The 12,538-nt window shown below is 33.7% G+C and overlaps 2 protein-coding genes and 1 long non-coding RNA gene across 3 annotated transcripts; all 3 read left to right on the top strand.

The window, feature by feature from the left end:
• The first annotated feature begins 1,907 nt into the window (after positions 1-1,907).
• Positions 1,908-9,848, top strand: Sap-r (prosaposin). The gene is made up of 13 exons (XM_081981614.1): positions 1,908-2,092; positions 4,876-4,963; positions 5,016-5,317; positions 5,372-5,738; positions 5,798-6,059; positions 6,146-6,256; positions 6,312-6,482; positions 6,537-6,821; positions 8,493-8,724; positions 8,782-8,909; positions 8,962-9,154; positions 9,209-9,351; positions 9,446-9,848. The coding sequence occupies exons 1-13, from the start codon at positions 2,056-2,058 to the stop codon at positions 9,572-9,574; spliced, it is 2,448 nt and encodes an 815-aa protein (XP_081837740.1). The 5' UTR covers positions 1,908-2,055; the 3' UTR covers positions 9,575-9,848.
• Positions 3,883-4,742, top strand: LOC145730434 (uncharacterized). Its single transcript, XR_014178617.1, has 2 exons — positions 3,883-3,977; positions 4,448-4,742. It is a non-coding gene; the product is annotated as an uncharacterized LOC145730434 (long non-coding RNA).
• Positions 9,849-10,498: 650 nt separating the features above from the next.
• LOC145730427 (nucleoside diphosphate kinase 5-like) lies at positions 10,499-11,974 on the top strand. The gene is made up of 4 exons (XM_081981636.1): positions 10,499-10,640; positions 10,694-10,981; positions 11,315-11,624; positions 11,723-11,974. Exons 1-4 carry the CDS (start codon positions 10,518-10,520, stop codon positions 11,923-11,925), a joined length of 924 nt encoding a protein of 307 aa, XP_081837762.1. The 5' UTR covers positions 10,499-10,517; the 3' UTR covers positions 11,926-11,974.
• The last annotated feature ends 564 nt before the right edge of the window (positions 11,975-12,538 follow it).

Here is a 12,538-nt window from a genome sequence, read left to right on the forward strand (position 1 = left end):
CCGTTCGGGATGATTAATTACGGAACGATGAATATGCATGAGCGGGCTTCGGGGATGCTGGGGGAGGGCGTTACGCGTTATCTGAATACTAAATACTTACAAAACTCCCTCGTATAAAATGTATGAATAACGTTTCCCCGCTTACATTATAATGAGCCGGAATGGAAATGTAAAAATATGTTAAAAGTTACGTGAGACGAAAGGGGAAAGAGATTTCTACTCTGCAGTCTATGTAAGTTTTAAGAAGATATCAAAAATAAATTTTGAAAAATGGAATGACAGCTGGAAAAAGTTTAAAACTTTAAAGAATAGTATGCTGTCACTACATGTTTTCAAATGTTTGAATAACAATTTAATAGTTTTAAAACAAATATTCAATCAAATAACCCTCCAAATGAAAATGTAAGAATATGTTACTTAAATTTTAATTATTTGAAATTGTCATGAAAACAAATTTTGTTTAATGAATCTTTCTTTACCTAGAGGTGAGGTGGTTTCTACAAATAAGCATAAAAATCAAACAATTTTAAAAAATTCTAAATTTTGAATGTTGTTTGAAAAAAATAACTGAAATAAAATTATATACATCAATTATGTATCTATCTGGTTAATTATGTATATGAGTCTGGGAAGCAACACCCCCTTGTTGTTTTTTAAACAAGAAAGAATTTTAAAAAAGGCTGTATATATAAAAATTGTAAGTGTGCATATGTACTATATTTTGCAACTACAAACTATTATACAGGATGACTCATAATTAAGATACAAAGTAAAACAATATTTTTTTAAATGGAACCTTCTGTATATTTTATTGCATATTTAAAAAGAACACAAAATTTACAACAAGTTAAAGTTTCCGATCAATTATTAATATCTGACAATTCAAGGTTTAAACAAAACATGTTGTAAATTTTGTGTCTTTTTAAATATGTAATAAAATATACAGAGTTCCATTTAAAAAAAATATTGTTTTACTTTGTATCTTAATTATGAGTCACCCTGTATAATAGTTTATGGTTGCAAAATATAGTACATATGCACACTTAAAATTTTTATATAAAGCCTTTTTTAAAATTCTTTCTTGTTAACAAGGGGGTGTATCGCTTCCTAGACTCACCCTGTATATTTTTGAAAAGCCCATAATAGCCTAATAAAAATTAAGAATAATATACAGTGTGTTTCCTTTAAAAAAACATGTTTGTATCATAAAAAAAAAAATTAGAAACCCGGTTTAACCTCTCCAAAGTTTTAAAAAATCTGACATATGGAGGGGTACATACCTCAGAAGAGATATTTAGAATTTCTTCCTTGTATCTTAACAACCGAAGAGATTAGTTAAGTCTGCTGACGCCAGTTTCATTTTACGAAGAGTCTCAAAAACTACAACCCTGTATTTTTAGAAATAAGGGAGATACCAAAAAGTGTGAAAAATAAGACATCCTGAATAACTGGTTGCATAACTTTTAGTGACAGTAGCTGAACAAGCCCTTGAGATCATCCAAAGATAGCAGTTGCGTAGTGGTCACGTTGTTCATTCAAGCCGGAAAGAACACCCGAGTCGATCTTTCTTAATATTGACTTTTGGGAAAGTAAACAGTTACGCAAAGATCGATGACAACAAACGAGCCCAATTCAGTGTCCAATGTAGTCCCAACGGATATAGACTAGCATTAGAACAAAACTCCAGACTATGCACACAACCCGGCAACGTTGCTTTACATCCTCTCATTTGTTCCACAACCAATAACAAAAATCAGCTGATTATTCGACTAGTTCAGCACACTCACATCGCTTAACTTGCTTAGACCGCTTAATTGAAACTCTCTTACTGTGTTTTAAAGCAGCTAACTCTATCTGAACAATCACCTTTGTTTTGTTCTGGATTGTCACTGTCAAAATCGTCAATTAAACGTACGGAAATCGAAAACTACAAAACAAAGAGGACATTTCTTTTCTGGCTACCACAAAGTAAACAGTAAAATCCCAATTTTCTGGATTGTGGATCAGTAATTCCCCGAGTTTTTCAGTTTTTGTCCTTTGGGAATCGGCCTCATTATGCAGTTGTTACTGTTAGGGCTGCTGTCATGTCTGGGTAAGTTTCCTACTTTAATTGGTATTTATTAGTCATTTTTTCATTGTTGTATCATCATGTTTACCATTAAATTGGTTGTTGTATTTTTATCACTCTGTAACATTATTGATTTGCGTTGGTCGTAGTTTTACTCTTGCCAAATATTTTTGCGTTTTGGAGTGGTGAACAATAGAATTCCTCTTGGTTTTCTTTGTTCTTCCCTTGGTTCTCCCTTTAAGGTAATCATGGGATAGATACAGGGGCCTAGAAGGAAACGCGTTTATTAGCTGTAATTCTAATAAAATTATGATTCATTGTGACTTATTCTCATTACTAGGTATTTTGTTAGTGTTTCTAAAGGAATGAATGTAGATACTTTAGTTTAGGTTCAATTGATGTCAATATTATCATTGATTTCAGTTTAATTCTGTTCAGACATGATCAAGAATGTTTATCACATTATAATAAACATCTCCAGTAGGTCCAACACACAAAAAATATGACCTAAATAAGTGTAACTGCTTTGTGTTGCAAAACCTTATTTTAGCCATATCTGTTTTGTTGACCACCCTATTATCAAAGTCCTTTCTTCCACCATATTCTCTTATCTCAAAACCAAATTTGTTTTCCTTTCTGTATTGTGGCTATAGACATTTGACCTTTAAAATTATTGATAGCAGCCTACAGTTCCAGATATGGCTTATAACCATGTGTCATTGCTTCATATTTATATTCTTTGTGATATTTATTTGAATCATTAAAAAAATAATGGTATTTATGGTGCAATTTGTCAAGTCCTCAAATTGCATGGGAACATGTGCCTTTCAAGTTCTCATGGGTATTTGTCCACATTTGACCAGGCTTCTAAGACCAATAAGAAGAGGATCAATCATTGTTAAATGATTTTGTAAAAAAATCACCAAAGCTCTTGTAATAAAACAAAATTATTTTGACAGTTTTGCACAATAAATATTACTTTCTTATTGGAAAGAAGAACTTTCAAATAATGTGGTTTATGCTACATACAACTTTTCTATACTTGGAGAATGTTGTGTTTTGTTTATTGTCTATTGTTATACATTATGGGTTGTTATCACAGTTGCAAGCAATTATTTACACAAAATTCCTGGCTGATAATCGCCTAAATACCTATTTTAGAAAGCAATTTTTTACTTGAATTTTCTTTGATATTGAAGGCTGGGTTGAGCTAGTAGAATACTTATCAAGCTGATTCATGCCAACTCCCAAATTGCACTTATCATGTCAAATTTCATTAATCATTAAACCAAACTGTAAATTACACCAATTCACAATATTATTATGGTTGTATATTTGTAATTTGATTAGGTTTAAGGTTGGGTTTGTAACATAATTTAAATTGAAATTATTTAAGAATGGGCCTATCCCACATACCATAAATTTTTGTTTTAATGACTGGAATCGAAAGAATAGGATCAAAAAACTAATTTTTCATATTCTTGAAGAAAAAATTATGGTCGTAAATGTTCCTACATTAGTTTGAATTTGTCCATTAAATTTAAAAGATCTGTTTTGGCGCGCATGTGACGTACGTAATTCTGGGCGATTTTATTGGCTGTTGCACGCCAACTGTTTCACTTCTTGTCGCTGATTGGTTGATAGTGTAGTACGTCACCGGCGGCGGGCGTTTAAAACATGAGATTAATGTAGTTTTTATCATCATTTTTTTTCTATTTAGACTTAATATTTTTGAAAACAAAAAAATACGGGTATAATATTTTCAATCCGTCTTTGTAGTTATGAAATAAAAAAAAATTAAAGACAGGCCCATTATTTAGAAAAACTTAGTAAGGTTGAGAGTAAAGGAGATACAATAACGTATGGAATTAATATATGGAAATTATTTTATTTTTGTATTTACATTTTAGTATAAAGCCTAGTTTATAAAAAAAATTTTTACTTTAGCTGTAACTTGAGCATTAGTAATAAATTTAGTATTCACCCTAAAAAAGAAGGGTGTTTATAAAACCCCTAATTTAACCATACAGTTTTTTGAAAAGTAACCTAACTTTAATGTTATTTTTTTCATGTTTTGCTGCCTAATGCCACCTTACTGCACTAAATCAATAGCAAAAAGATATTCTTTGAATTTCTGTTTAGAAATTTCATAAATAAAGCAAAAATCTTATGAGGAAGTTTTAAACATTGCAGATTTAACTTTAGTATTAGCTGTAAGAAAATTTAGAATTTTACGTAAAACCAAGGTCAGCAGTTACAGGTAAATTTACAGTTAAAGTTAAATTTTGTTTATGAACATCACAATTTAAAACCACTAGCTCTATTCTTAATGCTAATACTAAAGTTAATGCTAAAGTTAAATTTTGTTTTATAAACCAGGCTTAATTGTTTCTAGGCCAGGTGTTTAAGCTCTGTTGGGGGACAACATTTTGTTACTGCAGTCTAAGTAGTAACCTAAGTTTTTACTTAAATAATTATTGTTGTTTAGTACGAAAAGAAAAAAATAATAACAAGTTTGCCCAGTTAGCAAGGCAGTCTACTTACTAGACAGTCTAGGTGGGGACAATTTGTCTAATTGAAACAGGACTTGAGCTGTATTTATTGAACATGCAAGTTTTTTTTTGAAAATACTATTTTATAGGTAAAACAATAAAACATGATTATCTCATCCCTATGTTCAATCTGAAGGTCTCTCAATTATTCAAATATTCTAGGTAACCTACAAACCTTCTTTAGTGAAATCAGTAACTATTCCTTGAGATTTCTCTACGGTTTTCCTGGTTTAACATAAAATTTAAATATTTCAGCCATTTCATCTGCTACTGCAGAAAACAGACACTTACTAGGCGAAAAAGAATGCACTTACGGTCCAACTTACTGGTGTCAAAATCTAACGTAAGACTTTTCTTGGCCTTTTCTTCACAATCTTACCCTCTTAATGTCACAGCACGGCCGCTGGTTGTCACGCAACCAAGCACTGCGTTCAAACCCATTGGATCTACAAAAAATACCCGGAAGATACGACCAGCATCTGCGACACCTGCAAAAATATGGTGAAGCAAGCTAGAGACCAGTTGCTGAGCAACGAGACACAGGAAGAAATCAAGGAGGTGTTTGAAGGTTCTTGCGCTCTTCTGCCCCTTAAGATTATTGTCAAAGAGTGCGACAAGATCGCCGACGAGTTTATTCCGGATCTTATTGATACTTTGGCTTCTGAAATGGACCCCCAAACCGTCTGTGCTGTCGCAGGTGGGACTAGAAAATGGTGTAATTAAGAGTTGTTTATGTTTGGTTATTCTGTAGGGTTGTGTAATAGTCAAAGGGTGCACGATCTTTTGGCTGCGTCTGAAGCAGAGACCGCTCTCAAACCAGTTTCCAATACAAAATGCTCCAAGTGTCATTCTGCCATGGACTTAATTGTGTCCAAATTTGCTGCCTTAAGTGATGAGCAATTTTTGGAATTTTTGCTTAAGATCTGTGGACGTCTGAACAGTTACTCAGACGCTTGCAGCAGCGCTGTATTCAGCCACTTCCAGGACATTTTCTCTTATGTGAAACAGAATCTCAACTCTAAAGACGTTTGTACACTGTCTGGAGAATGTTCCGAGAATTTCCACAGTCATGCTGTGGAAATCACTCCTCAATCTAATATTGGTTATGTTCAATTGAGGTGAGCTTAACAGAAAATAATTTCTAGAGTTTTTTTGTACAATTACCGTGATGCATTAGAAATGAAAAGGAAGATATGCCATGTGACTTGTGCAAACAGTTGGTCACCCACTTAAAAGAAATTATGGTTGCCAACACTACAGAGAGTGAGTTCAAACAGGTACTGGAAGGAATTTGCAAGCAAGCCAAGGCTCCATACAACAAGGAATGTGAAGAGTTTGTCGACACTTACTATGCTGAGATTTACAATGACGTCACCAAGGCTTTGGATCCTTCTGCAGCTTGCGAATTGATTGGAATTTGTCCTGCTAAAAATGATCAGGTAAGAGTTGCTAGTCTGGTATTTTTTATTAGTTATAAATTTAACAAAAAAAAAAAACAGTAAATAAGTAGTTAAAAATGTTTAAGGTTGGTGGATTAATTGCTCCTCTTCTACCAGTCGAGTCGATTGAAATGGCTTCTACCTTAACTTCCCAGCTTACACATCAAACTATCCCTCGGGATGACATTGTAATTAGGGTAAATTTTGTATTGCCTAGTAGCAAGCACTGCAAATAACTGTTTTAATTTGAAGGTTATTAAAGCACAACCAGAAAAACAAACTCCCTTATCAGCTTCAGAGATGCAGCTCCCCATTGATCTTTTAGTCCCTCCCCATCAACAGGTCTACAACGAAGAAGTTTGCATCTTTTGCCAGTACTTCCTACACTTTGTACAGGAGAAAATCAGCGATCCTGTCGTTGAAGTGAGTTTGCTAGACTTGCACCACGTCATTAAAGTAATTTTTGGATGTTAACAGGACGATATTAAAAAAGTGATCGACACCGCTTGCTCTAAATTACCCTCGTCCGTGAACCAAACTTGCGTGGAGTTTGTCGACACCTACGAACCAGCTCTGATCGCAATTTTGGCCCAGAAGATTGACCCATCCCAAGTTTGTCCTCTGCTGAAAGCCTGCCCGTCCTCATCTGAGGAAGTTAAGGATGTTGACATTTTCCGCACTGCCCAATCGTCGTCCAGTTGTCCGTTGTGCTTGTACGCTGTGACAGAATTGGAGTCTATGATTAAAGGCAAAAAAACTAAAGTAAGTTTTATTATTTTTATGTAAACTCTAAAGTGATTGATTTAGTTACAGTTTTGCAGTTTTTGATTTTTTTAGAAATTTCATTTCATGTTCTTTACATATTGCATTAGTTGTCAAATGAACTAACAGTGTTGCTTGCCAATGTTAAGTTCTGTTCACAATTACAAATTTGAAACTTCTACAAAAAATACGGTCTTTTTAAGTGCTGTTTTGCAACAAATATTAATATTAATAACCTTGCAAATGAGTAGACACAAGATTTAACATATTTACACCATGTATTCTCTTAAAGGCATGCACTGAATTTAAACTCATATTCCTAGTGATTTTTAAATAGAAAATTTCGTAATATGCCTTTTTTAATTGAGGACCTAAAAGTTTAATTTACCGCTGTACTCACTAAACCTGATAATTTAATTCTATTATACTTGGAAATTAAAAAGCCAAATTTGAGGATAAAAGACTATTTGAAAAGGAAAGTTTGACATACAATTCAAGCGTAACTATATCTTTCAAACGGCAACAGATACTGAGTGTCTTATTATTATTAATTATTTTTTTATTTAACTGACTTTGTAACGCTTAGAATAAACATGTAGATTGGGGTTTGAAATAATTTCTAATGACATTTAACAGTGTTTTTTGAGTCAAATTTATTTTGAAGTCGTGTAATTAATCATGTTTGTATTAATTTATTGTAGGCAGTCAAAAAGTTCACAAAATCAAAGTGCTGTCGTTGCTGTTGTCGAATAATGAAACGAACTTGTTTGGTGAAGAAATTGAACAAGAGATCTTTGAAGAAAAGGAAAATTGGAAAGACTAATAAACTATTTTATATAAAATAAACAATACGACAGATTCACTTTCTTTTCTTGTTTTGTAGTTAATATGCCACCGTGAAAAATTGATTGAAGGTGTTAAGTAAATTAATATGAAGTTTGTACAGAGCAAAGGATTGATTTATAGCAGACAATTTTTATTCAAATCCCTTGAATTAATTATTGAAGACAGTTTCAGATTTTCAATACTGTCAGGGTTTGAACAAAATCCTTGAACTAACTGGATAACAGTTCTGTATTTTGTTATTTAAAACGGTTTCAATCACGGAAGGAGAGCACCAGTGAGAAATCATTAAAATTAGTTTGAAAAGCAAACTACATGAAAAAAAACTTGTACTTACGACTTTAGGTCACAACAGTTTATATCTTTTATCTACAACAGTTACATAATATCGTAATTTCGCACTATTTTCAGTGTCATAATGACCTTTATTACCGCACTAGTGCTTTTTTGAATCTGTTACCGCACTAGTGCCTTAACAGTCGGTAAACAATTTGCTCCACTATCTTGCTTCTTGTTAATATTAATATTAAAAGTAACTTTTACTTAGATTTTTTTTTATTAAAAACATGACATACAATTGCATGAAAACTAAATTATTATTAGGATAAATATTAATGGTAAACTCTTTGCAATTGGATAAATTAATGCCAGATGTTAACATCCCTAACAAGTTGCTGGAAATATTTTTATTTTTTTATATTTATTTTTTTTGGCCTGCGGCCTCGTCGTGCAAATTTTCACATGCGTGCGTTAATAACATTCATATCTTACTTGTTACGTAAATAACTATTACACTATTTGCAAACTACTAATAATTATTATTTCCAGGAAGAAATTAAAAAAGATTTAGACAAAGTGTGCAATCATTTGTCTAGCAATCTGAAAGCCGAATGTACCGATTTCATCAACACCTACAGCGACGAATTAGTCGAGATGCTAATTGCTGACTTCAAACCTCAAGAAGTTTGCGTTTATCTGAAACTTTGCACAGATGATACTCCAGTTTCGAATCACGAACAAGTCGAAAGTGTCGAAGAAGAAATGTTTGGAGGAGATATCGGTAGACAAAAATTAAAATTTTGTGCCTGAGGTAGTATTTTTATAGTGACTATTTTAGAAACCAACTCCATTTACGATGATACTATTAATGGACATCCAGTGTCCATTTTACATGACGAGAAGTGTATATTGTGCGAATTTATCCTGAAGGAAATCGACGATCAGCTGAAAAACAAAAAAAATCAAGTAAGTTGTCCTACAATTCCTTAAAATAATGCTTTAACTTTGTAAATTCAAGGACGAAATTAAAATTTTGGTGCACGATATCTGCAAAGTGATGCCCGGCTCGGTTAAAGAGTCTTGCAATAACTTTGTGAACCAATATGCTGATGCTGTCATAATTTTGTTAGAAGAGGCCATGGATCCGAGTCAGGTTTGTACTTACCTGAGATTCTGCGGAAAAGCGCAACATCCTCTAGATTTGGTTAAAGGTAAGTAGTGAATGTTCGAATAAGTTGCAGTGTAAACAACCTTTAATTCCGCAGACGAAGTATCGAGGTGTGGTGTATGCAGGACGACTGCCCAGTTCTTGCGTAGCATTGTGAAGAATCCCAAAATTATCGATCAGAATTTGGAGCATGTTTTCGAGAAAACTTGTCGAGGAATGCCATCTGAGATGAAGAAAACGGTAACTTTTAATTTTTCATATAAAATTTTTTTAACAAACTGAGTTTAAATTTAGTATATTTTCAAATTGTGTACTAACTGTCTTTTCTTTTTAGTGCGAATCTCTTATCAATCACAGAGGTCTAGAGCTTCTTACGTTAGTAGGTCAAGGCAAGAGAAGCGCCGACGCTGCTTGTCATACATTGAGCTACTGCAATGCTCCTGATCAAGTGGTCATCAACTAAATTTTAATACACTTTTTCAAATGGTTTTTAGTTAGGATCTGACATATTTAGCAAACTTATATCACTACTGAATTTAAATATAATAATTAGTTATTGTTTAGGTGTTTACGTAGAACTAGTGAGTGAGTTCCCCATCTTAGTTATTAATTAGACTTAAACCAAATTTAATCTGTGGATTATCAGGTTATTGGCTCTGGTAAATTGCCATGATTTCGGTTCACTGTGATAAAATTACCATTTTGTACATTTAACTGTAATTATATGTATAAAATTATATTGTTGTTTTTTATGAACTAAACTTCACCTTTTACTTTGTATTAAAGTGTCCAAAAATATCAGAGCAATTTAAGGTAACTAAATAAAACTTTTTTACGCAAAACAGTAAAGAACAGATTGCTGATTTTCACTACTGAAAGCTTTGTTTTAATCAATAATTCATTGCCTTGCTACATTTGCATGTTTGTAGTAGATGGCAAAAATATTTCATCGGTAAGACGATTTGGTTACATTGAACCAGGTTCTGATGCATTTTTTCACTGTGTTTTGTGCTAAAAAGTGTGAATTATATACTCGTATACAGAGTATTCGAAATGTTCGCGAACGCTGTACTTTTTACCATTATTGAAATATGAAAGTTATCCAGGCTTATAAGCCGTGGTCCAATGGAATTTCTTCCTGACGTTTTTTGATTATTTGATTTATTGTTTTTTCTACACAAATACAATGTACTATGAAAATAGAAGAAAGTTTAGTTATTAACATTTATAAGGCATATTATTACCAGATTCTAATGCTCTGTGTGGAACCAGGAATATATCCCTTAAAAAAATCCTATTAACGTGGACTTTTTATTTGGATCTCTGAAGGAAAATTTATGACAAAGCTATCACACATGAAAATGACGCACACCTAACCGTCAAAGTCTGTTATAATCCTAAAAAAAATGTACTACCAAGCATCTTCCAAAGACGATATAGCTTTACTTACCGAAAGCTCCGTAAATTCAACAGTTTACGGTACTAATGCTACAACTCAAAGAAGCACCAGAAGCCCACCGTCAACCATCGTTTGTACCTATCAACTCACTAAAAAATGGTTTTAAAAACTTTGTAATTACAGCTCTCTGATGTGCAGGATAGCACGGTTCATTATTTATCCCCGGCCAGTACAACAGCTCGGACACAATGCGAAGGGGATTTCGATTATCAGCAGTTTTACATCAGCCCCATGTACCCCCAGGATTCCACGTATAAGGCAGGGTTGGGGTCGTCATCGTCCTCTTCAACCTCATTGCCTTGCGATGAGAATACATTGCAACGTACCCTGGCTATAATAAAACCAGACGCACTTGGTTATAAAGATGTAGTTTTGAGGGCAATCAACCAGGCTGGACTAAAAATTGTTAATGTAAGGTGTTTTAATAAATTAGTTGGATTACATACAGACAAATCAGTAAATATTTATAGGGAGCATACGTAAAACGGCTCATAGAAAAAAAGAAAGTTTTAATAGGTAATGAAAGTACCCTAATAAACGTAGACGAACAATATTCTCCGGTTGATTCCTCTGAAATAATCATAAAATTAAAGAACGTTAATTGCCTCGCTTTCAAACAATTAAAGCAGGAGGTGAAACGTCAACCAAAGTTACATAAAGATAAATTTGAAAACATAATTGCATAGAAAACCAGAAGTTATGCCAAGAGTTTAATACACTTCCGGTTTTATTTGAAATTTTCAGCAAAGATTGGTTCATCTGACCCCTGAACAAGTATCCGAGATCTATGAAAAGTATTACGGCACTCCAGCTTTTCCTCATTTAGTTGTGACAGTCAGCATATCACCCATTCTGGTGCTTTCCCTTCAAGCAGTCAATGCGGTGGAGAAATGGAGGTTGATGGTTGGGCCCATGGGTACTTTAAGAGAGGAGTGGTTTTTCCCGTATAGTGTCCGGACTAGATTTGGTCTACTCCCAGATTTTCCTAATAGTCTCCATGCGTCTGAGGGAGTGAATGATGCAAGGAGGGAAAACAGATACTTTTACCCTAAAGGTTTAAATATTTTATTTGAATTTAGTAGTCTTTTGAACTTAATTATAAACCAAATCACATAGTCTTCTGACCAACTTCCAAATGATTTTTGGTTGTAGATGTGCAAGAACCATTACCTGCTGACGGAGACAAAGTAAAAGACTATATTACTACATTTGTGAAGCCCACTTTACTACTGGGCCTAACTGAAATTGTGAAGACCAAACCATTTGATCCTGTTGTGTCCCTTGCCGAATGGCTACTGCTGCATAATCCTTACCAGCCGAAAGTTGCTGATGCTATAGCAATGCTTCCCACTTAAGCTTTTATATCGTGTGGCAGCAAAAATAGAGCAAATTTGATAGAAGAGATATTAATTGTATATTATACTCTGTATGCATTTAGGAATGATGTTCTGAGTTGTATCTGGTTTTAAAACAGGCAGTTTTCCACGTAACTTGGCCACCTAAATAACTATTGTATTATCAAAGACCTACTTTGGTAAGAACCGCAACGATTGACTCCAAACAACAAAACAATCGATCACCTTAAAAATTCAAACGTGCAGGGACGGGATATCCTGATGCGATTCATCCGGTGCCGCCACTGTAACAAAACCGTATCAGAACTAATCTAGCTCGCTGTACTATTTTTATTTTGCAGTTGTTCGTTGACAAAACATCTTCCGATACAAATTGCATCACGCAACAATATAACAAAAAATTATAGTGCTATTTTATTTATAAACAATATGATTTCTCTCTTACAATTTTGCTCTACACCGAAACAGTGGTGTTCCGTGCGGTTGACTTCTTCGCATGGACGATGGCGGATCTCTAATTTGTGACTACGTTTCGTAGTCTTCTATTTCAGTTGCTTTTTTGTTATTGCGACCGTTGTCATTTCGTGGATAGTGCGTACGGTCATTGACTAAC

This window comes from Ips typographus, linkage group LG6 (genome assembly GCF_016097725.1).
Source record: "Ips typographus isolate SLU linkage group LG6, UJ_Ityp_2.0, whole genome shotgun sequence".
NCBI lineage: Eukaryota > Metazoa > Arthropoda > Insecta > Coleoptera > Curculionidae > Ips > Ips typographus.